Raw genomic sequence first — 26166 nt, 5'->3', positions numbered from 1 at the left:
TGCAAGTTGTGTTTTGAAATTTTTGTGCATACAGTGTACGTAATGCTTAGTGAGTTGATTATGTAGCAGGAAAGACAGAATCTTAGACATATGCATCGAGTGTTACTTTTTCTTGGGCAAGCTTGACCCTCTTTTTCTTATTTTTTGTTTTTTAGCACCTGGTTGTGTGATTTTTCTTCAAGTTTTCTTTTTCTGTTTTTTGTGTTATAACGTTTTTGGACCATTTCACAATTTGATTTTATTGGAATCATTTGACTGAGTAGACAAACTGCAGCCTTTTTTGTGCAAAACATTTACTTACCTGATGATTGTTTTACATGCATAAAAGCCTATTTTTCATTCCTCTGTTTTGGTGTAGCATAAATAGGTTGCCTTGGTTTTAGTCTGCAAGTTGTACTCCTAAATAAGCTCAATGTTTACAGGGACACTAGCAGTAAATAAATCCAGTTGAAATCATAGATCGTATTTATGTAGACCCGCATCATTTGCAAGAAAGAAAAATTGAGTTGCTGGTAAAATAAAAGTTTACGTCACAATTTGAAATCTGTGTATTAAAAACCTTTCATTTGTGGGCCACACGCACATTGTCCTATCTGCATCAGTGCTTCTCAGAAATCCTGCATAAGTACACCAGTGATCTTGCAGCCCATGTTCTGCTGCCCATGACAAGTCTGAGTGCATGCAGTCAGGGCAACACTCCCACAACTACTGTTTATAGGCCTACGCCAAAAGAATAGGTGTGGCCTGTGCAGCATAATCTTGCCATGCTAAGCGGTCATAAGCTTGAAACTTGCCGGTCTCTGTAAAACAGATTTATAAAATATTGCAATTCTTATATTACCTTTTGAAAATCAGTTTTTGTGAATATAGTTCAGGAATGAAAATTAAGCTATTTGACCCAGTTAACATGGATATATGATGAATTTGAAGTAGGATCACTGTCAATTCCTAATTTATTATCACCATTTTCAGAATTGCTTACATTGGCATGTGCACTGATATATTCAACCATAATCAACTGCTTTAGTTGGGGTTCATTCTCGTCAAATTTTTCCCTACAAAATTATCCACGATAGTTTTTTTTTTATTGTTGTAAAGAGTAGCTTGTGCTCTTACTTTATTGTCTGGCCAAATAAACTGCTACAGTAGTATCTAAAGAAAATTATTTCTGCAGGAGCACCGCACAGAAATAGATGCTCGGGCCGGAACATTTCAGGCCTTCGAAATGTTTGGACAGCAACTGCTTCAAAATGGCCACTATGCGAGTGCAGAGATTCAGCAGAAACTTGACATGATGACTGAAGCCCGCAAGGAGTTAGAGAAGTAAGTAGCTCCTCCAGAGAGGCTATTGTTTTACAAAAGGTTTAAAAACTGCAAGTTACAAGTAGAGGTATTCATTAGAACAGATCTTTGTTACACATCCACACATGTGTATATATACAGGGTGCCTCTGCTGTGACCATCATTAAAACAGAAAAGAAAAAAAAAAGAATGGGAAAATCTTACCAGCTCCATATTAGTAGTAGTCATGTGTACCTACAGTACTTTATCACTAATTATTTGTTCAATTTTAGTGAATTGCTCAAATTTCAATTTTAGGAATTAGGCCACCCAAAATAACCTCTGAATCAAGCAGTCATTGCATGCTGAAAACTGTGGTTGTTTTTGTAAGCAAAACAAAAGCATGCAAAACACTCAATACATATTTGAAATACAGTAAAACCTCAATGATACCATCGGTTGGCAGGCTCTGCTAGGATGACGCATCATTTATCGCATGGTGAGGTTCTCGCATGGCGCACTATAAATTGAATTACGTAAAAGGAATTTCCGGCGTGACACAGGGACTGCCCTTCTGGCACATCCGTCGCTTGCAGTTCCAGCATTTTCGGCATCGTGGTCAGAAAATTTGACTATGCATCTTTCAAACTATGCATAATATTTTGGATTTTTAAAATTTAGCCTTGCCATAAATTGTGACATAGAACAACTTTACCATATAAACAAACGCCCCGAAATAAGTTTAAGGAAAAATCTACATTGTTTAAAAAAACATTGTGTGTTTACGAGTACAAGTGTGATTGTTGACATCTAAAAACTTTGTTGACAATCATTCAAAGTGGTTCATGTCATTGCTGCTGCCCTGAAAAATGTTAAATGAAAATGTGGGCCAGCTTTCTTTTATTATATGCATATTTTCCATGTTTTTTGGTGACTCAAATTTCAGATGGTCTGAATATTTCTGGTGACCCCGTCAGATTCGTATCATCGAGGTGTTACTGCAGATGCATACTCTTGTGCCACTTCGCAAGTGCTTCAAAGTGGACTTTGGTGGATACACAGCTAAATTTGTTTATCATAGTCTGCTGTGATGGAGCAGTGGTTATAGTGCTTGACTGCTGTCCTGAAGGTGGCTGCTTAGAACCCAGCCACGGCAGTCGCATTTCGATGAAGGCAAAATGCCAGAGGCCTGTGTATTGTGTCAGTGCACATTAAAGAACACCAGTTGGTTGAAATATCCGAAGCCCTCCACTACAGTGTTGCTCAAGATGGGGTTCTGGGACGTAAAACCCCAGATATTATTATTACATCAAACAGGGAACTTATCTTCTTGAACAGGGACATGATTGCGGCATGAGAACTCTCCGCCGACGCATTGATAAACGCAGCTCTGTCGGGCTTGGTGGAAGAAATGACAGCGACTTCAAAGCAAGGAAACTCTAGGGCACACTTACGACTATCAATTTGCACACTACTCTTGTTTTGTCGACAGGGGGCCTGTTAGAGCTACTGTGAGCACCGTATAAGACATTGTTGTGTAAACAGATGCCGACAGTTTCGCTGCTAGGTAGGTCCGAAGCCTATTCATTGATTTTGCATGATGAAGCCCCGCACGATGCAGCGATAAAGATGATTGATTGATTGATATGTGGGGTTTAACGTCCCAAAACCACCATATGATTATGAGAGACGCCGTAGTGGAGGGCTCCGGAAATTTCGACCACCTGGGTGAGGTTCTTTAACGTGCACCCAAATCTGAGCACACGGGCCTACAACATTTCCGCCTCCATCGGAAATGCAGCCGCCGCAGCCGGGATTCGAACCCGCGACCTGCGGGTCAGCAGCCGAGTACCTTAGCCACTAGACCACCGCGGCGGGGCAGCGATAAAAGAATGCAGCCTTGTATTTTTCAAAGCTCGCATAAGTAGCAGCACATAAGTGTGCATCTATTTCTTATCTCGCAAGTTTGGTGGGCTCTTGTTTTTGTTATTGTAGGGAAAAACAACCCAGCATATTACGTGCCAAGTAGATGCTTAATTTTGAGGTTCTTAGCAGTGGGCTGTAACATAAAATAAATATTTTAGCTATTCAAAGAATACCAAATAAAATAATATTGTATAGTTAGGATTTGTTGCATAGCACATTGTCTTGGAAAAAATACTGGTTGTGAGTACAGACCACTGGTAATACGTATGCAGTTGGTGTGATTTTTCTGGAGCTTTTGGCTTTCTTTGCTGTTCCTTTTTTTAGTCTGTCAGAGTTAAGTTTGGATGCGCTGCATATATAATACACACACCTACGCACTGCTAGAAAATTAACTAGGGATGCGATGCAGGCTTGTTAGTAGCACACAGGGGTGCAACAGCTGTGCCGACCTTATAAAATTTCCCATTGTTGCGCAGAGTTGTGCCAAAACCATGAAATTTGCTGAAATTGTGCCATGCTGCGCCAAAATGTCCGACCAGCCTCAAAATTATCTACGCTAACTTTAGCGAGAAATGGAGGCCACATTGGCCACATGCACTTAGTGTCATCAATCAAACCCAAGTTCACAGACCCTAACCCTAAACCATGCTTTTATATTGTATTTGTTAACTGAGGACACTCTCGAGACGTGATCGACCAGATAAGGTGTGGGTCATTCCACGCTGACTGTCCGGACCTTGGCGCTCGACCATCTTTTATTTACTTAAAAAAAAATCTGAACTATCTACCTAAAGCCAAGACTTTCCCCAAAACATTTTTTGCGAAAAAATTTTTCCAGTACCGCAACCTTCATGCCATGCCATAGCTCGTAAAACAAGTCGAAAAATCCGTTCTTCTTAAACTAGGTTAACACAAATATTTACCTTCAGAACAATGGTAGGCGTTTTACTTAAAATAGGTTTTACAAGCTTTTACACTTCATGTGTTTTTTATGTGGCATCGAATGTGGAAAGTCTGGTCCTTATTGGGATTTTTTTCATAGAAAGACAACATTAAGAGAAATAGGATAGTTGACATTAGCATATTGCCAGAATGTTTTACTGTACTTCAGAAATTATCTCGGGCATATACAGTGCGAAATAAAGTTTACAGATGGCGACAAAGTTAAAAAAATGTTCAGTTTGGCACATGTTCGACCATGTATTCAACATTGAGGTGGTCCTACTAAAAATATGCTGAATAGCAGATTTAGTAGCAACCTTCATCCTGCTCCTTCATTGGGCTCTTCCTACTTCTAAATGTTAGCATATAGGTAGCAGTGCGTCACACATTGGTACCACTTTCCGGTGTTGCTAAGCATAAATATATCCAGGCTGCCTTGTAGGTCTCAGGTTTATCCTTAACTGAGGGTAATACTAGCTTTTAAATAATTTAAGTAAGCATGGACAAAGTTGATTATTGTCCAGATGATCCCCACGTCCATGCAGCTTGTACTTACTGCTAAGACGCATTGTTACGGATATAAACACATCCAAACCCCGAGATGTGTAACATTCAAATTCAAAAATATTTTTCACGCTTAAAACAAAAATTGATTTCATAAAACTTTCTGAGTGAGTAGCCAATGAAGGTTGCTACTAAATCTGCTATTCAACATATTTTTAGTAGGACCGCCTCAATGATGAATTCACGGCCGAACGTGTGCAAAAAACATTTTTCCAACTTTGTCGCCACCTGTAAACTTTACTTCACACTGTATATGCCTGAAATCATTTTTGATCTAGAGTAAAGCATTCTGGCAATATGCTAATGTCAACTATCCCATTTATCCTAACCATTTATCCTAATGTTGTCTATGAAGAAATCCCCATTATGGACCAGATTCTTCATATTTGAGGCCGCATAAAAAAACCCACGAAAGGGGAAAAGCTTGTACAACTTTTTTCTAGTAGAGCGCCTATCATTGTTCTGAAGGCAAAAATTTGTTCGAACCTAGTTCAAGAATAATGGATTTTTCGTTGTGCTTTACGAGCTATGATTTTGAGCTTTCCGAAAAAAATTCAAATAAGGTTTGCGATACTAAAAATATTTTTTTTTTTTCGCAAAAAATGCTTTGGGGAAACACATTTGGCTTTAAGTAGATAGTTCTGAATTTTTTTCGAGTGCCAAGGTTGGGACAGTTGGCGTGGAATGACCCTGTATAAAATAAAGTGACAACGTGGCGTGCCCAGCGGTCCACTGACCACAGTGGATACTTATCGGCGGGACGACAGAACGTTTAAGACAAACCATAGCCACCAAAGGCTTAGCGGAAAATGTGAAATTGCTAATCAGCAAACACGATTATGCGATGTTAGAAATGTATGCCATGTTTTTCGCACTCTAACAAGATCTACGTTCTGCGAACACCGTCATTGCCAGCCTGTTGGTTCCCATAGCAACGGCTGATAAAAAATTTTTCTGGCTTTAAGTTGCGTTGTCCTCATGATAGACAGCTGACGCTTGGCCAACGTGCGTCGCCGTTGCTACTTTATATGGTCAAACCCGCCTTGGAAGCGAACCGAGAAGTTGTATCCTAAACCTAACCCCACTGTGAAAGAAAAGTGGTGGCAGGGTGTGTGTGAGGGGGGGGGGGGGGGGGGTAGCAATTTGAAAATTGCTTGGCCTTGTTCTAAACTGCAAAGTGCGGTGTTTAAGTCATCTTCGCCGCGGTACACCGATGTATTGCGGAAAAGTGTATCATGATTTGGAAGGGGCTGTTAGCGCTAGTCACGGACACGGCACATTTTTTTTCTATTGCTCATGCGTGTGTGCACCGCGTAGTTATGAGTACTAGTATTATCGTTGAGAACTAAAAAGTTACTGGAAATCGTTTGAAGCAGCAAATTACATTTATACTGTCCTATTAAAAAAAAACTTGTGCACAAATTTTTTTTTGTTTTCGCCACCCCTACTCCTTGGCTTTACGAATCTCCTGAATTTGAAGGTCTGGCAGCACCAGATTTGAATTCGCAGAGTCTGTCAAAGGATTTGACAGGTGGGGCGAATGCTAATATGGACTTCATTATTGTTTGTTCAGTAGCGTACTTCAGAATACTACTTTTGTTATATAGTAGGACTCATGTTCACTCTGCACAATTTAGGTGGTTTGAATATTGTGTGCATATACAGTTAAACCCCTTTATAAGAGGCATGCTCTGGGCAGCAATTCTTGTCTCTTATATGAGATGTCTTGTAAGCAGATACCTATCCTTGTATGCATTTTCTTATTAACCTGTATTTTACTGTAGGCACATTGGTATCTGTTATTTTAATCATATGGTGTCTTTCGGACGTTAAACCCTCACGTATCACCTGTTGTTTATAGTTTCTTTTTTATATTTGTCTCTTATATCAGTGTCTCTTATAAAGGGGTTTGACTGTATATACATTTTTTTCTTCTATATGTTGGCCTTCTTTTTTCACTGCTTTAGATTTGGTCTGATAAAAAAAAAAAATTGTTTTTTTTTCCCATATTCTGCTCTAAATTTGCATTTTACTGCTCCAAAAGTAACGTTGCGCGGCTCCGAAAATTGCTCCAAATTCTATTTTGGCTGTTGCACCCCTGAACACTTCCTCAGCATTTAGGAGAACATAAAAGACTGGACAAAAATATAAGCACACATGCAGAGGGTGCACATAACGCCCTGTGCCTCTCTGCGAGTCTGTTTTTGTCCTCCTTTTATGGCACTACAAGGAAACTGCTACAAAATATTATTTCTACAAATAATCATGACCAAGATTTGGGGACATTAGCACTTAGGGCCATTTCTCGTCAGTGACAATGGTAGCCTGCCGTAAGAGAATGTTAAATAGATGAAAAAAAGTATATCTCACAAAAAAAAAGCTAGTTAAGACTCTTGGTTCTATACAGCAGGCTGATTTAAACGTTCTGGTAAAATTAGAGTATTGCATTACAACTGCATGGCTTCCTAGGGTGTTTAGTATTTTGAATTGGCACCTCATGCGTTTCCAGTGGGCGGTGTTCAACTGTCCTGGGGAGCAGCATGCTTGGTAATGTGAATCTGCAATTTCACATAAACGTTCAAGTGGGTCTCAGCTGCATATAACCGGGAGTCCTCTTGGATAACTAGCTTTTTTTGTCGTGCATGATTAATTTTCTCGTTGATTTCCGAGAAATCAACAGCTGTTGCTGTTGCGGAGAGATGGCAGCTCATACAAATGTCCCCATATCCTTGGAACGAAAGTAATATAGGATGTTTGATGTTTGGGGGGTGCTCATGGATATCATATACTGTATATATATATATATATATATATATATATATATATATATATATATATATATATATATATATTGCCACAGCTCGAACATCGCAGAAGACGCTGCCACAATTCGCGTTCGTAAAAGCCGCCAAGCAAGTAGCAAGAAAGCCGCGCCATGAAACGCCGTCCTGCACGCGCCACGATGCTACGCCATGGGACCGGCACGAGACTCGAGGGGCAGAGGAAGAGACCGACGAAGTTGGAGTCAGCGAGCAAGAGGCATTCTTGGCTGACCATTTTTAGCTTTGAGTTTACGGGCACAAGTTCGTCCTAAATAAAGAGTTTATATAGTACCAGGTGCTATATTTATTCGTAACAATCTGGTGGACGTGCTGGGTATGATTCCAAGCCCACCACAGGCAAGGGAGAGAAGCCCAGATCCCAGAAGATTGGAGCCAGCAGAATTGACACCTGTGCACCAACGCACAAGTCGCCGACTACGTGGTGAGCAGCCCGAGTTTGGCCCCCTAATTGACCCATCAAGACCTGTCGAGACCTCAATCACAAGCGTCACTGCGATGGCCACCCAGTCGATGCCATCTCCATCTCACCTCATTGTGGATTCGCCATGTACACCAGAGGTCTTCCACGGTGAGACCTTTGAAGATGCCGAGGACTGGCTTGAAGGCTTCGAGCGCGTTGCACGTTTGAATGGTTGGGACGAAGCCCGAAAACTTCGTTACGTTTACGTCGCCCTGCAAGATTCTGTACGTACATGGTTTGAGAACCACGAAGCGTCCTTGCTGTCGTGGGACGACTTCCGACGAGAGCTAATCGCAACCTATCCGAACACGGACCGCAAAGAGAAGGCAGAGGCTGTTCTTCAGGCAAGGAACCAACGGAATAACGAGAGCGTGGCCATGTACATAGAAGACATGTCGCGGCTCTTCCGCCGAGCCGACCAAAACATGGCCGAGAAGTTGCGGCACCTAATGCGCAGAGTAAAAGAAGAGATTTTTGCAGGCCTGGTGCGTAATCCACCGCGAACTGTGGCAGAGTTCCGGTCCGAGGCAACGACCATGGAAAGGACACTACAACAATGTGCGCGACTGTACTACAGAGACTTCAGCGTCTCTTCAGTCAGGGTGGAGTTAACAACCCTCCCCACCAACGTTGACGTCCTGCGGGAAATGGTGAGGGCTATTGTTAAGGAGGAGCTCCAGAAACTACAACTCCCCCAAAGTCCTCCAGCGATGCCCTCAATCGCGGACGTTGTACGTGAAGAAGTGCGGCAAGCAATTATTCAACCGCAGCCTCGGGTGCCACACCACACGCAACCGGAACCTCAGCCACAGCTGTCGTACGCGCAAGCCGTACGGCAAGACATGAGACGCCCGAGCTTTGCACAAGCTCCCATTATGCCACCGACCTTTCCTCGCAGTACGCCACCGCCGATGCCAGAAGCGAGACCCCGCAAAAGTGATGTATGGCGCACGGCAGACCGGCGGCCCCTCTGCTACCACTGTGGGGAGGCAGGTCATCTTTATCGGACATGCCACTACCGTCGGGTCGGGCTACGTGGCTTTCCAGTGAATGCACCCTGCCCTCGTAACGGTGAGCGCCCTTACGAAATCGAAGAATATTTATCTTCGCGCTATGCATATCCAAACACTCAGCGACATGAATCGCGGTCGATTGCACCAATGCGCAATAGGTCGCAGAGTCCACACCCATCATCTACTTTCCCGAGGCGTCGTTCACCAAGCCCTCGACGGGAAAACTAGAACCAGCGACCTGTGGAGGCAGGGCCGCTGATTTTCGGAAAACTGAAAACCCTCCATCGCTAACCGGATCAGACGACGACACTGACACAATGACGGACAAGCGCAGTAATGGTGACGTGACATCCGAGCTACAAGTCAGAATCGACGACGTCGAAGCCATAGCGTTAATAGACACATGTGCAGACTACTCAGTAATAAGTAGCATGCTCGCAAAGAAGCTGAAGAAAGTGCTCACTCGTTGTACCGGACCGCAGATACGCACCGCCGGAGGGCATTTAGTCAGCCCCATAGGAATGTGCACAGCGAGAGTGGGAATAAGAGGCCTTGTGTACGTCTGCAGTTTTATTGTTCTCCCCGAATGTTCCCGTGAGGCAATTCTGGGCATGGACTTCCTGCAAGCGAACAGTGCCATCATCGACTTGCAGAAATCCCAAGTTTCTTTCTCTACAGAGAACGCTGTTGCCATGTGTCATGCGGAGCAACCAATTGTTTCGTCTCTTCGTATTGTGGATGAAGGTGTGACAGTGCCGCCACGTAGCAGCGTGACGGTTTCTGTGAAAAGCAACGTTTTTCGTGAATATGCCGGACTAGCTGATGGAAATATCGAACTGCTACTCACAAAGGGGATACGCGTGGCGAGAGGTCTAGTGAATGTGCGGAACGGATATACTGATGTGCTATTAACTAACTTTACCAATGAGGTACAGCATGTGGCGAAGGGAGCAGCCATAGCATCACTTCATGACTACATACAAGTCTCAGATGTTTGCACCATAGGAAGAGTACCCACAACGCCCTCAACAGTGGACAGTGTCCTCGAGAAAATAGATCTTGACCGAGAGCTTTCATCTCTGCAGAAAGACCAGATTGTGGAGTTATCGAGGAATTCGCAGAGTGTTTTTCCTCTTCATCGAAAGTCGGACGTACACCTGTAGCAAAGCACCGCATCGTAATCGAAGGGCATGTTAGACCAGTATGTCAGCATCCATACCGAGTAGCCCCGAAAGAAAGGGAGGCGATAAAGAAGCAAGTACAGGAGATGCTCGACAACGATGTCATACAGCCCTTCAAAAGCCTATGGGCATCGCCGGTAGTACTGGTGAAGAAGGACAACACCATGCGGTTCTGTGTTGATTACAGAAAACTCAACCTCGTCACGAAGCGAGACGTGTACCCACTCCGAGTTGACGATACGTTGGATAAACTGCGCAATGCTCACTTTTTTTCATCGTTCGATCTAAAGAGCGGGTACTGGCAAATAGGAGTCGACGAACGAGATCGGGAAAAGACGGCGTTTGTGACACCCGACGCACTCTACGAGTTCAAAGTACTCCCATTTGGTTTGTGTTCTGCTCCCGCTACCTTCCAGAGGATGATGGACACTGTGCTCTCTGGCCTCAAATGGCAGTCACGTCTTGTCTATCTTGATGACGTAGTAATTTTTTCCAGTACGTTCGAGCAGCACGTACAGAGATTGAGAACGGTACTGGACGCTATTCGTATGGCTGCACTACGATCAAACCCGAAAAGTGCCACTTTGGATTCCGGGAGCTTCGGTTCCTCGGGCACATTGTCAGTTCTCACGGTGTCTGCCCAGATCCGGATAAAATCACTGCGGTTGAAAATTTCCCAAGGCCAAGAGACAAAAAAGCTATGCGTCGTTTCCTGGGGCTTTGTGCCTACTATAGGCGCTTCGTTGAAAACTTCTCCAAGATTGCGGAACCACAGACACGGCTTACGAAGGAAGGTGTACCATTTATCTGGCACCAAGAGCAAGAAGACGCCTTCTCTGAGTTACGACGGCGTTTGCAGTCACCTCCCATACTCGCGCATTTTGACGAAGATGCCAAAACGGACATTCATACGGACGCCAGCAACGTTGGCCTCGGTGCTATTCTTGTTCAATGGCAGAACGGGGAAGAAAAAGTTATTGCTTATGCAAGCCGCTCTCTGTCGAAAGCTGAGTATAATTATTCAGCTACGGAAAAGGAATGTCTCGCAGTTATATGGGCCATCAGTAAGTTCCGTCCATATTTATATGGTAGACCATTCCGAGCCATCAGTGACCATCATTCATTGTGCTGGCTTGCGAATCTCAAGGATCCTTCCGGAAGACTTGCTAGATGGAGCCTGCGTATACAAGAATATGACATCACCGTAGTCTACAAGTCTGGCCACAAGCACAATGACGCGGACTGCTTGTCACGAGCACCAGTCCAGACCTCGTCTCCTGAGCATGAACAAGACTCCGCGTTTCTTGGAGCTGTGAATGTGTCGGAGATGGCTCATGATCAACGAATGGACCCAGAATTACTTCTGCTCATTCAATACTTGGAGGGGCAGGAAGTCGAAGTACCGCGAGTTTTCGTCCGTGGACTACGTTCCTACGTCCTTCGCAACAACGTTCTCTACAAGAGAAACTTTCAACACACCGGTGAAACGTTCCTACTGCTGATACCATCATCACTGCGAGCGGAAATTTTAGAAGCGTGTCATGATGACCCATCGGCAGGTCACTTGGGCATTAGTAGGACTTTGGCAAGAATCCGCCAGAGATATTACTGGCCAAAATTGATGGATTCAGTACAGCATTACGTAAGATCATGTCGAGAATGCCAAAGACTCAAAGTACCACCCCTAAAACCAGCAGGTCTTTTGAAACCGATAGAGCCACTGAAAATCCTGTTTGAGCAGGTCGGAATGGATTTGCTAGGACTATTTCCTATGTCATCGTTTGGGAAGCGCCGGATAGCTGTAGCAACCGACTACATGACCCGGTATGCCGAGACGTCATCTCTCACAAAAGGAACCGCAAATGAAGTGGCTCAGTTTTTTGTGACCCAGATAATGCTGCGACATGGCGCACCTAAAGTCCTTATAACTGACAAAGGAACTGCGTTCACTGCCAGGCTTGTACAGTCTGTCATGAAGCTAACGCACACCGACCACAGAAGAACTACCGCATACCATCCGTAAACTAACGGGTTAACTGAAAGGCTGAACAGGACGCTTGCTGACATGATCGCGATGTATGTGGACGTCGAGCATCGGACTTGGGACACCATATTACCGTATGCTACATTTGCATACAATACCGCAGTACAAGAGACAACCCACTTCTCGCCATTTCAACTTGTTGATGGTCGGACAGTAATAACGACATTAGACGCGATGCTGCCTGTCAACAGCACGAATGAAGAGGACCCTGACATAAGGGAATATGTAGAAAGGGCAGAAGAGGCGCGACAAATAGCACGGAACCGCATCATTCAACAGCAGAACGTCGACGCGCACCGTTACAATCTAAGACGAAGGGATGTTCAGTACTCCCCTGGAGACCAAGTGTGGGTCTGGACGCCTGTACGTGCACGTGGCCTATCAGAAAAGCTTATGCGGCGCTATTTTGGCCCTTACAGGGTTCTTCGTCAGCTAGGCCCATTAAACTACGAAGTGATCCCTGAAGGTCAAGTATGCACAACACGACGCCGGAATCTCCCGGATGTTGTACATGTAGTACGGATGAAACCGTACTACGACAGGAACTCAACAAGTGAACTGACTCACATCGTCTAATACAAGGACAAGTCCTATTGTTTAGAAACTGTCAGCCGGCTCTACGCATCGGGGCGATGCGTGCTAGGAGGGGGACTAATGCCACAGCTCGAACATCGCAGAAGACGCTGCCACAATTCGCGTTCGTATAAAGCCGCCAAGCAAGTAGCAAGAAAGCCGCGCCATGGAACGCCGTCCTGCACGTGCCACGATGCTACGCCACGGGACCGGCACGAGACTCAAGGGGCAGAGGAAGAGACCGACGAAGTTGTAGTCAGCGAGCAAGAGGCATTCTTGGCTGACCATTTTTAGCTTTGAGTTTACGGGCACAAGTTCGCCCGAAATAAAGAGTTTATATAGTACTAGGTGCTATATTTATTCGTAACAATATATAGTCCAGTAGATCCTCCAAGAGCGGCCACAACGTGGTTTATTTCGACGTTTCGGCCTAATGTCTGGCCTTCGTCCGGATTAAAGGTATAGTTTGTTGGTGCTCAGCTTTATACAATCTCAAATCAGAGGGCAAGGAAAGAGGAAAAAAGACAGAAAAGAAAAAAAAGAAAAAGAAGAAAAAAAGAGAAAAAGAAGAAAAAAAAGAGAAAAAGAAGAGAAAAATAATATAAGGTGGACTCCCTTCAGGTGCCCCCCTTTTAGTCTTCCTTCCACTTCCCCCTTCATGTCTCTCCCCCTTCTCCCCTTCACCTTTCTGATGTCAGCGCTCTGTGTATGCTTCCTTTCACTAACGCATTCCTCCCGACCAGACGGCGCCTCCTGGCACTGGCGGTTCGATGTGGGGCAAAAAGGAGCTTTTTTAGGAGGTTCTAAGCCTTTAACTACTCGGAGTCCCGTCAACATTTCGTCGTAGAAAGAGGGGTGCCGCGTATTGTGGCAGAGGCTGGTAAGCGGGCATTTTAGGAAGTTCTAAGCCTTTAACTACTCGGCGCCCCGTCAACATTTCATCGTAAAAAGAGGGGTGCCCCGTATTGCTGCAGAGGCTGGTAAGCGGGCGCAATGCGAATTCCTTGCCCGCTTCTGGATTACGCGTGTAGTGGGGGCCTCCCGGCTGTGCACAGGGTTGCTGTTGGGCATGTCATGCATGGCACAATTGATTGGGTAGTAAAATAAAACAGAAAACAGACGACAGCTGCACTTAAGAAGAGTAGTTACACTTGGAATTGTTTTGGGTTGTCCAGTGCCCTTCGCAGCTGCAGTGCCGTGAACTCAGTTACTATTTTCATTATTGCCGTTATTGTTTTCTAATGCTTTGATTGCTGCAAGTGTACCAGGATTCTCATTTATTCCTCTAGCGAGGGTGTTAAATCAGTGGATAAGGTATGACTCTCGTTGTTCACGTTCTCGATTTGATTTAAATCCCGTCTCTAAGAGCGCTACTGATAGTTAGTCGAATGCATGGTCGGGAAGATTGAGATGTTTTGATAGAGGTAGACTTGGGGCTGATTTCGCATGGGCTCTGTGATGATTGAAGCGAATCCTAAATGGTGTTTCTGTTTGTCCGATGTACTGCATACCACACACGTTCCATTCGAGTAGGTATGCCACATTAGAGGAATCGCATGTTAGGTTTCCTCGTATGTTAATCGACAACTTGGATTGTGTGCTGGTTGCTTTGTCTGTTTCTCGCATCACCTTACATACAAGGCATCGTGGCTTTAAACAAGGTCGGCATGAATTGTTGGGGGGTGATGTGTTAATTTGAGAGTGGACAAGGGTGTCTTTGAGGTTACGTGGTCGTCGGTAAACGATGCCTGGAGGGAATGGGAATGCGCGTTTCAGGCGTTCACTTTGTTCCAGAATGTTGTAATGTCGTTTAAGGATTTTGTTTACATTGGGGAAGTTTGTGCTGCAAGTCAAGCAGAGGTTTGTTCGTTGTGGGTCTTCTTGTGGTGGTCGCTCTATAAGTAAGTCTTCACGCTTTAGTTTTCTCGCTTTTTGAACAGCGTCATTAATTACATGTGGGGGGTATTTTTGTTTCTCGAGCACAAGTTTTAGCCTCTGTGAGCTCGTGTCAGTCAGCGTCTCTAGAGCAGATTCGCTTAAACCGGTGAGCCTGGCTGTATGGCATACTGTTTTTACAGTGGCGTGGGTGATCGCTTTGGTAATGGAGGTATTGTTGTCGATCCGTTGGTTTGCGATATAGGGTTGTAGAGAGCTTCTCTTCTTCTATCGTTATGGTAACATGAAGAAAATTTACGGTTACTTGCGAGTATCTGTGTGTGAAGTGCATGTTCGGATGTACAGCATTGTAAGTGTCGATAAAGCTGAGAAGTTCGTCCTCGCTGTGGGTCCAAATAAGAAAGATGTCGTCTATGTATCTTCTGTATAGCATCATATATATATATATATATATATATATATATATATATATATATATATATATATATATATATATATATATATATATATCACATACACACACATACATTTGATTAAGCCTTATGTCATCCTTGCCAAGATGAATGTAAACACTTCTTGTAGCCAAAAGGGTAAAGCGAGACGTGAACCAAAAAGACATTAGTAATAACGTGTTAGAATGTGTTACTTCTAATGTTTTTCTGGTTGGCATCTTCGTTTTACCTTCCAATCATGACTAGTCTAGCCCAGACAAGCTTTCGTCAAACTCTTGGTTGCAGTCTTCTTGTACTTTTTTGTATAGGGCTTGGATTGCACGGCGAGTCAAGGTAGACCAATGTCTGGATCTGCAACTCTTCTACCGGGATTGTGAGCAAGCTGAGAATTGGATGGCCAGTCGTGAAGCCTTTTTGGGGTCCGATGATATGGGTGGAGACAATGTGGAAGCCCTGATTAAAAAACACGAAGACTTTGATAAAGCCATCAGTGCTCAGGTGAGACTTTCTTCACCTAAGGAAAGAATCGCAGTTACATTGCTGTAATGCTCAAGATTTCGTCTCCATGTTCACTTTTTCAGTTCAAGCATATGATGTTCACACATCATGGTACTGACACTTGTCAGTTCTGTTGCAGCTGTGGGGTTATGACCCAGCCTGGCAGTGACAATTATTTTTATTTCGATGCTTTTCAAGATGTTAATTTTAGTGACGTTTGCTGTTTTTTCTGTTATTTTATAGTAGGGCAAGTGTAATTCAGCAATGACTTTCACTCAATTCAAGACGTTCTTTATTGTGCACCACTGACAATCTGCTGATCCAGTTAATGCAGGCTAAGTGTTTAGCTGGTCATTTAACACAGCCAAAAAACTGTGAAGTGTAATAGGAAAAGGTATTGCTAAAATAAAATAGTGCAGTGTTTCGGCAACATTTGGTTAGCTTATTACGCCCTTTGACTCTCTGGTATAGCTTCATATTATTTGGCCGCCTAATGCTGATTCACACAATTCAAAAATTTTGCTCTGTGGTCTTTGAAGCTTGATTTTTGTTTCACATAATCTTATACTGCACATTGGCGTGGCTTTGTCGTACAAAGATTCTTGATCATTTAAAACCTTTTAATTGAAACCGACTGATATTTTGAAACACACAATTGCTTTTTTCAAGGTTGCTCTTACTTGAGTTGGAAAAGAACTTTCACAAATTCATTCTAACAACTGCCAAAAAAGTTCTTTTGAACAAAAATTTTTAAGAAAATGGACCGAATCTCATGAATGTGGACTGGGCCATGTTTTGGAAAAAATAGTTTTATCGCTTTCTCACATTAGTGCATCTCTGAAACTTTGGTATAATGCAGTTGTTTACTTTGGGCACCTGGGAAGACAATGCAGACATAGCTACAAGCCACCTGCTCTCAGCCATCTTTGTACCAGTCGTAGATTACCTGCAAAATAAAGAGCACCTGCTGCCTATGTGGCTACCTGTCGTAACTGTCGTTATGCAAACCACTCATGCACACATGGCAGGGCTGCCTCGGGCTCATCTGAAATCTCTCCTTTCCACCAGCTGCTCTGCCACACTTTCTCTTTTCATTCGGCACTCTTTGCTGTGGTGCACTTGTACACGACACTGCAATAGTGCCACATGTATGTAGGCATGCATTCATGCATGTATGTAGGCATGTACCCTATTTTTGCGCGTATAACCCGCCCCTGCATATAATCCGCACCCCCACTTTCAGCTCACCGAGAAAGAAAAAAAAAATCCTCGCGTATTGCCCGCACATTTGATATACAGGAAAAGCTGTACAAAAGCTACTGCTCAAGCAACATAGCACATATGTAGACAGAAAAAGCTTTATTTAGCAAGCAGAATACGCTGTCTGCAAGGCCAGTCACAATTCACTCACTGTTGCTGCTCTCGCTAGAGCTATCCCTTGAGCCGCAGTCCTCACTATAATGCACAAGATCATCTTCAGTTTCATCCATGTTGTTTGTGATGCAGCATTTCTTGAAACTTTTTCGCACCATCTCACCTGGAATGGCCTTCCATGCCTCGACAATCCACTTGCAGAATAGGGCAATATCCGGCCTTCGGACTCGTCCTGTCGGCGTCAAGTCGTAGCAGCCTTCGGCCATCCACTCGGCGTAATAGCGCTTGACATGCGCTTTGAAGGGCTTGTTAAGCGACACATCTAGAGGCTGCAACATTGACGTCATTCCACCGGGTATAACAACTAAGTCGGTGCCGTTGCGTGAAAGACGGTCCTTCACTTCCTCAGTTGTGTGGCCGCGGAACGAGTCAAAAACGAGCATGGTCCTCTTTGTGAGCATCGCACCGGGCCTCGTCTCCCATACTGTCGTGATCCAGTCTACGAACAAGGCACTGTTCATCCACGCGTTCTCGTGTGCGCGCACCACCACACCGGCAGGCAAACGAACCTTTGGTAGAGTTTTCCTTTTCAAGATGACGTACGGTCGCAGTTGCGTGCTGTCGGCGAGGGCACAAAGCAAGACTGTGATGCGCAGTTTCGTGTTCCCGCCGGTCGGCACGCTCACCGAACTGATGCCCGTTTTTCTTAATCGTTGTGCCCAACGGCATTTCAAAATAAACGGGAGTTTCATCCGTATTGCCGATTTGTGAGAAAATTTAATTGTGCTGCTTTCGCAGGCCAATTACATATCTCTGGTACTTGAGCAGCTTCTCCTCATAAGAAGCCGGCAAGCGTTGACATATTGTAGTCCGCCGTCTGATTGAGAGCCCTTGCCGCTCATCTGCGGCTCGCACAGAACTCGTGAGGTAGGCCTAGCTCCCTCGAAAGTCGCCGCGCTTCCACTTGGGCCATCTTGGTCGATACGGCGTGACCCCTGCTTCTCACATCTTCGATGAACTTTACTAGCTCTGCCTCCAGCTCAGGGTAGGCACCGGTCTTGGGGCCACGAAATGACCTACGCTCGCGGTGCGCGGCTTGTAGGCTCTTTCTTCTTTCTCCACAGTCGCACGCAGGACTCGTCCACATCGTGCCATCTTCCTGCTTCGCGATTTCCAAATTCCTCGGCGACGGCGATTATCTTGAGCTTTTGCTGTGCCGTGAAGGCCTGCCGCCGTACGCTACTCATGGTGACAGAACAGATCGACTTAGGCTTGGCGAACGGGTCGAGATGCGGAGAACTAGTGGTATCAGCGAGGTAAAGAGCGCTCACACTCGGCGACAACTTGACAGCACTACCCCTTCTAGTACACTGTAACAGCACCCTGGAAACAGAACCGAAATGCATGCCTGCTACGACGTTGAAAAGTAGTACAATAATTTACTTACAATATCTCTATAGGCACTATAACATTTCATTTGCCTTGCTGAAATAAATACTGCTTTATTTATTATGGGACTTACTTTATTTATTATGGAACTTTCTTAGACAGCACCACTTTTTCGGCAAGCCCTTTCCAAAAGTAAACATGGCGTCCATGACGTAGGGACATGTGGAGGGTCACTGAGCGGCCGTGAACGGCTAAAAAATATACTTGTGGTGTGACAGTGAGATTTTACACTGAACAATCGAATTGTCTCTCCCCAAATGTTTTTCTAAACGCTTCAACGATGCAAGCAAGCGAAACCAAAATCAGCCGCAAGCTGCCGTGCTACTTGCGGAGCAACACGAATTTGCGGAAACCGCCTCCGTAGTCTTCGCTACACTGTTAAGGTGCTTCACAGCAAAACACGCATTGCTGTGAAGCAGCACTATAGGAAAAACCCCGCGTATTATTCGCACCTCCACTTTTCCACTGAAATTTTTGGGTTTTTGGTGCAAGTTAGACGCGCAAAAATACGGAATGCTCCTAGCCGGGAGAGCTCTGAGACAACCATCAGGAGTGGATGGTGCGTTTACCGTTTAGTCAGTTGAGGTTGCTAGATGTGGACACCCACTCAGCATGTTAGTTGAAACCTTCTGTGTTCTCCACTTTTATCCCCCTGCTTCCTTTTTAAAAAACTACAAAAAGTACCTCTACTTCTTTTTTTTTTTTAACAGTGACTAGTACTTCTCATATAGACTGCATGCTCCTTTATGCAGCACTTTTCTCGCGTGGCCATCTAGCGAGCTTAAACGAAAACAAAAAAACGCTGTATACTAGCCGATAGTTATAGCACGAGAACAGAACGACGACACAGAGACAAGGACTCGAAGGATATGAATGCTCGGGTCCTTCGTGTCCTTCTTGTCTCTGCGTCGTCGTTCTGTTTTTGCGCTATAACTGTTGTCGTGTCATATGAACTAGCCCAAGCTGCCACACTTCTATGTATACTAGCATATTGGCAATCCTACACGTAGTAACATTGCGGATATGCAGTCGAATTTCATTAATTCGAACATGCCTAATTCGAACTTTTGGTTAATTCAAACTCGCGATGAGGTCCCGTCAAAGCTATGTGTATTCCAATGAGCAAAAACGCCCGGTGATTCAAACCCGCAAGCACTTGCGACAGTTAATTCGAACAAACCGCGCTCCGTAAATGCTCGCAGCACCCTGCTCAATCTTGCGGCAGCACCTGCGACACCTCAACGCTGCGCGCGAAGGAAATGAAAAGTAAAGAAAAGGCCGCGGTGGAATGTTTGCTCTCTCTCAAATGCCGATCTGCGACGCGCCCGTGTCGCGCTTCTCCCTTTTCTGTTCCTGCCACGTAAAGACCCTTCTCCTTCCGACGCCCAGCGCTAAGAGAGAGAAAGAGAGAGGAAAAGAAAAAGCTGTTGCTGGGTTGAATGAATGTGTGGTTGACTGAAAGAAAAAAGGCACTATCTTCTGCAGCCCTTGCCCCTTGTGGGAGCACGGCTCTGCGCCTTGAGGGGTGGCGGGGATCTCGCGCGGCGGTGCTACGCTTCCCCTTTTCCCGTCCCTGCCTTCTCCGTTCAACGACTCGCGCAAAGAGAGCAAAAAAAAAAAAAAAAGCTCCGGTGGGGTGTTGGTTTTCTCTCGAATACCGATCTGCCTCTCTCCGCGTGGAGACGCTTCTCCTTTCTCGTCAAGAGCTGGCCACGCTGCAGCTGCGTAGCGGAGAATTAATTTCGCACGCAGCTTGCAAAGCATTTCTACTTTGGCTTCAGCATTCTCCTGGCAAGAGAAGTTGTGCACGGAAATGTCCAGCGCCGACACTTTCTGAAGACGACGACAGCTGCGTAGCGGAGAGGGTCCGCTACGCAGTTGTCGTCGTCTTCAGAAAGTGTCGGCGCTGGACATTTCCGTGCACAACTTCTCTTGCCAGGAGAATGCTGAAGCCAAAGTAGAAATGCTTTGCAAGCTGCGTGCGAAATTAATTGGCTCACTGCAAGGCAAACGTGTGCAGATGCATATAACTGATTACTTCAAATAATAATGGATGTCCTGTGATTTGTGAATAAATGCAAGTCTTCTGAAACTTCCCCTTCGTGTGTTAGCTCAATGCACAAACGCCACTGCAAGAAGAGCCCTCCGTTTATTTAGCTTTCATTAATTTGAACTTCTTTAATTTGAACTTCTTTAATTTGAACTAATTTTTTGACCCCTTCAAGTTCGATTTATCGAGATTCGACTGTATATATATATATAGACACACACACACACACACAACACACACACACACACACACACACACACACACACACACACACACACACACACACACACACACACACACACACACACACATATTCTGGCAAGCAGACTAGTTTGTTTTAATATGTTAGAATAGTTCAGAATTATAATGCTAACTGCGACTGTGACGACTTTGACATGGGACTGACTTTATTCACCACTTTATCAGCTTTGAGCTCATTTGTGCCACAAGAACAGGCATTTCAAGTGAATAGCTCATTTAGCTTGCCATATTTACTTGTATAATTTGCGCACTTTTTTTGCGATTTCGGAGCCCCGAGAAGGGGGTGTGCAAATTACGCGGAGATTTTGCAAGTGCATATGAAGTATTGTCAGTCTTCTAATGCGCATAGTATATACATTTAAATAAAGAATAAATAAATTGGAGCACAAACGAATATGCACAGTATATACTTTTAAAAAGAATAAATAAATTGGAGCACAAAAGAAGCGCAATTGTTAATTAAAAAAGATAAATGCATACTTTAACCAGTCAGATCCAGTCAAGCACAGTCTAGCGAAAAACGCTGATCACGAAGTCCAATAGGGGATCATTGTCGCGCCCACTGCCACCACCCTCCCGAAAGCGCATCGTCCTCGGTTCTGTCGAGTGCATTCGCACGTCTAATTTTTTTGAAGCTCTTTCAACAATGCTGGGAGAAACCAAGTCCCATAACACGGCGATACCGGAAGAACTAAGCATTCGCACGTAATTGAAAAGGCCTCCTTTAATGGAAGGAAACTTGCATTAGCAACCGCGCACTTTTTTGCTTTCTCGCGTATCGATAGCGCCGGTCGTCACGTTGAAGTACGTTTTCTTGAAGTGCGTTGCGACGGCATGTTTCCTGTTTTCTGCGGCGAAATTCACTGCAGCGAGCTTCAATTTCGTCGTATATATAAATTACTGTAGCACATCGCAATGGAACCATCAAAACGCGTCGGCCGGATGGCGGAACCTAAACTTCCAATATTGACCAAGCGTGCGTCGCAGCGCGCACAAGAGAACGAGAACAGTTGTCGCGACAGGCCCTCGCACACCTCCAATGCAGAAAGTCACCCATTCTATGACGAGAGTGTGCATTCTCGTTATTATCGTGGTGGTAGAGATTGGGAAATAGGGGTAGGCAAACGCTCGAGCAATTCCGGCGACCCGTCAACAGGTTTGTGTTCGGGTTCTGGGGACCCCAGTTCGGGGTCCTCTGAAGAAGAGACTTTGCACTAGCAGCCTGCTTGACTGGGCTCGTCTGCTCGGCAAGGCGCGCACCGGGCCGAAGCATTCAAATGCGAGGGCGCAAAATATGTGCGTAAATACAGCATTTTACTTTTGAAAGTTCCAAGGTTGGCTACTAGTGAAAATGATGAAGATAGTATATGATCTATACCACAATTATTGGGATTTATTATTTTATTAAAATATAGGTAGCTCATATTACTGATTGTTCAGTGATCATCCATCTGCTTAATTGTTTGTTTCGTGTGATTTAAAGTGATTTTATGTGCAATATATTTGATAAGTATCCATATTTATAAAAGGCTTAAATGACACTTTAAACACCAGGAGTCGTTTAGACTATTTTGCCATCTGCTCCGAAAAGACTAATGGCTGCTAGATAGCACCATTCTTTTTGCTCTGGAATTTGCTCCAAGAATCGAAGTGTTGCTTCCATTAATCTTGGTGGAACATAGTGAAACTTGTGGCACACACACACAAAAAAAAACATTGACAAAGAAAGACCCAACAGGACAATGCACTTTTGTCCTGTTGTCACTTTCTTTGTCCATGTATTTTTTTGTGCACCAAGAGTTTCACCCTCTAAGGCAGGAGCTGTCTAAAAACACAGCTCATGCTATCAGAAGCTTTAACCAAAGGAACTTGTTCAGTTTGAAGTTTGTTTTACTGAAACAGTTCTTTAATCCTTTCGTATTTGATATAGTGAGGTTCTACTGTGTGTGGGAAAATCGGGCTTGTGTGAAGTTTAAGTTGATTATACCATTCTATCTGCTTCGTCTCGGATTGCCTCATCTGAATCTTTCTGAAATGAATGTACGGGCATATTCTTGAGTTTTGATATCCACTGAACTATAAGAAGGTACACTGTAATATTCTGCCACACGTTCACTTACAGCACTCATGAAAAAGAGGACAAAATTTGTGCAGATAATTTGCAGAAGTCATCGCATACACCATTAAAATCTTTGTAAAGACAGTTACCATTCATTGATTCAGAAATAGTCTATGTCTAATTATTAGCAAGTGTTCTCTTTTCTGCAATGATGTTAAAAACTGAAAAAAAATACTCTAAAGATGTGGTTTCATGGCAGTGGTGACCTAACTGCAGTGAAGCCACACTTCAAGTCAAAACTAGATTTTTTTCCCCCAATTTTATTGTTCGCTCTTTAGATTCTTAGTGTGGGTTATGCATGCAAGTGATGGTAAATGTTAAGATATGTGCTACATTTTTCACATGTATAAGCTGCCACCACCTATAGCCCAGCATGATAGTTGCAGTGGACATGAAAATTGCTTTACATGTATATGGGAAGCATTTCGCAAACTTTTATAAAAACAGTCTGCATCTGTTGATGCTCAAATTATCCGCATGTCCTCAGCCAGCATCTGTTTCGTATCTCTGCGGTGACTGTGATGAGTTCATAACTTTAACTTTGTTGTAAATGGCTGATGTTGACTATTTACTAATTACTCAATACAAAATAGCAACATAATATACCGTAAAAACCCGCGTATAGTTCGGACCCGCGTATAGTTCGAGGTGTAACTCGGGGATAGCAAACGCAAGAAAAAACATTTTCACGCGAATATTGTTCGAGGAAAACGGAAAAAATGCATTTATTTGCCTGCAGCAGCTCGATGTGCACAGCGAGTTGTGCAGCTCGTTGCTCCCGAACAAAGTTCGTCAGTTCTCGTTTCACGTCTGGAAATGCTCCATTTTTCGGTCCCTGGAAACTTTTTCTCTTGCCGCAGCATGCAAAAAGGGCTTCCTTCTGCTTCCGCCAACCGCGAATGCTTCGCTCATTCACGCCGAACTGCCGCTCCGCGGCACAGTTGCCGATGGTTTCGGCAGCAGAAATAACTTTCCTCTTAAAGGCAGCCGAGTACTGCCTGCGCGGTCCCGACATGGCTTAAAATCATGGAAGTAAAATCGTGGCCGTCGTGATGTGCGCCAAGTGATTGCAATGGCCACTGTTGCTCGCCTGATGCACGCCTGTACCTGTAGGTCTCTAGGACTAACGCCGCTCACGCTACCACGCCACCTAACGTAGAAGTGCGCAGACACCTGATAATGATGATAGCACCAACCAATGCCGAAACCAAAACTGAATTCGGGCCGAAACTTTTTGGGATCCGCATATAGTACGGGGCTGAAATTTCGCACCCTAAATTTTAGAAAAAAACACCGGGCTATACGCGGGTTTTTACGATATAGAGTAGGTGACCATAAAAGCGATAGGATGAGCATTGGCGTACAGATGTGGGAAGAGGATAAGGCTATCTTGTAGGGAACAAAACTTCGAAAAAACATTCTGCCTTGAAGTTCTGCCTCTACTGTGGTGCGGCATGGCACACACCATCCTCAAGTCACATGTTTCACCACCACTTTCTCTGCTTAACTACTGCATTACAGCAGCCTACATTTTGGACACTGTGCCTGGCACCTTTGAAGCATATCTGCATGCTGTATGATTAAAAATGTCAGTCAGGAAAAGAGGAAATGAACGTGGGCCGGGCATGTAGCGTGTAGACAGGATAACCGCTGGTCATTAAGGGTAACTAACTGGATTCCCAGAGAAGGCAAGCGGGTTAGGGGGAGACAGAAGGTTAGGTGGGCAGATGAGATTAAGAAGTTTGTGGCTATAAATTGGCAGCAGCAAGCACAGGACCGAGTTAACTGGCGGAACATGGGAGAGGTCTTTGTCCTGCAGTAAACTTAGTCAGGCTGATGATGATCATGATGATGATTTAATGATGTAATGATGTGATGAACCATACTGTCAGAAGTGCGCAAATACTTTTAGTTGCAGATAACTCCTTTGAGTTAACGTAAGTACTAACTCCTTTGAAGTAACAGTCGGGAAGAGGGGCAGAGGTGGCTGGTGGAGATAGCACATACAGTGAGTGGCCATCTCAATTTTTTCAACACAATGCAGATTTTTTACAAAATAGGTTGCCTTCATCTGTGATTCAGCCTTGCTGGCTTTAAGATAATGTGATCTTTAATATACCGTATTTACTCGATTCTACCGCGCCCTCGATAGTAACGCGCACCCGGTTTCCACGACGAAAAAAAAAAAAAAGCAAGACATCGATTGCAACGCGCACCCATTTTTCTCGTTGGCCCACACAATCGCACCACTCGGGAAAAAGACTCCTTCCGGGAGCGTCTTCCGTTTAAATGGTACGGGAGAAGCTTGTGCCTATCTGACGTGCAACGGAGCATTGGCGTCACTCTAGTTTTACCGTGGCCCGATGTCAGCACGCGAACTTGCTTCGCCCCCTTCTTCTCGACGGTTGTGGTGCCAGGCATGTCGAAGTAAAGAGGCGTCTGATCGGCATTCCCGATTTGCCCAAGCAGGGAGCCGTTGTTGTGCCGCAAGTTTAGGACGAACCTCTGAAAACTGAAGCTTTTCTTCGTACTCCTCTGGAAACTTTTGGCATATGCCCGTTCGCCTTCAGAGGGAAAAGCCTTTCCTCTTCATAAAGTTAGTCAGAACCTGCTCGCTTTAAACTGGCTCCGCATTAGCCCTTTTTCTAAGGCTAACTGCATAGCCTGCACTTGGAGCAGTTCTGTCGTCACGGGCCGCTGTGCCGTTCACTGCTCAATCACATACTCGCCGAGCAGCTCTTTAATTTGCGGAAACCGACCCTGCTGTGGTCCACTGAAACCTTTGCGTGAATCTTTGCTGTCGACAATCTTCTGCTTTTGTTTCCGCCAGTCCCGCAGGCACGTTTCGGGAACTCTGAACGACCGCGATGCAGCCCGATTTACGTCCGTTTTGGCACACGCGATGACTTTTCTTTTAAAAGCGGCAGCGTGATGCACTCGTCGAGTTTTTGGAGTCGGCCTTCTCATGCCGTCGATGCTAGTGCACTACCAGATGACGAACTCTTCAGCACACATACAAAGTGCCGCTCATGGGAAACACATAGGCAGAAATGGCCGACGCGCCATGCCGACACACGTATGGGGCGGCCATTTTGGAATGCCGATGGCAATAGAATGACCGTATTTATTTATTTTTTCATATTCGATTCTAACGCGCATGCGATTTATGAACTCGCTTAACTGGCCAAAAGGTGCGCGTTAGGTTCGAGTAATTACGGTAAGCCTTGATAAGATGCTAAA

At 44.7% G+C, this 26166-nt stretch overlaps 1 protein-coding gene across 4 annotated transcripts in view; it reads left to right on the top strand.

Moving 5' to 3' along the window:
- The window catches only part of alpha-Spec (alpha spectrin), a 173566-nt gene that overhangs the window by 79812 nt on the left and 67588 nt on the right, over nt 1–26166 (top strand). For all 4 annotated transcript variants that reach the window (XM_037414135.2, XM_037414132.2, XM_037414133.2 and 1 more), the window contains 2 exons: nt 1175–1323; nt 15484–15673. In XM_037414135.2, the coding sequence (XP_037270032.1) occupies nt 1175–1323; nt 15484–15673 (339 nt within the window). The remainder of the gene's footprint in view (nt 1–1174; nt 1324–15483; nt 15674–26166) is intronic.

The sequence above is a fragment of the Rhipicephalus microplus genome, chromosome X, assembly GCF_043290135.1.
Source record: "Rhipicephalus microplus isolate Deutch F79 chromosome X, USDA_Rmic, whole genome shotgun sequence".
Lineage (NCBI taxonomy): Eukaryota > Metazoa > Arthropoda > Arachnida > Ixodida > Ixodidae > Rhipicephalus > Rhipicephalus microplus.
The sequence above is the reverse complement of the archived record's forward strand: the minus strand, read 5'-3'. Positions and strand labels throughout refer to the sequence as shown.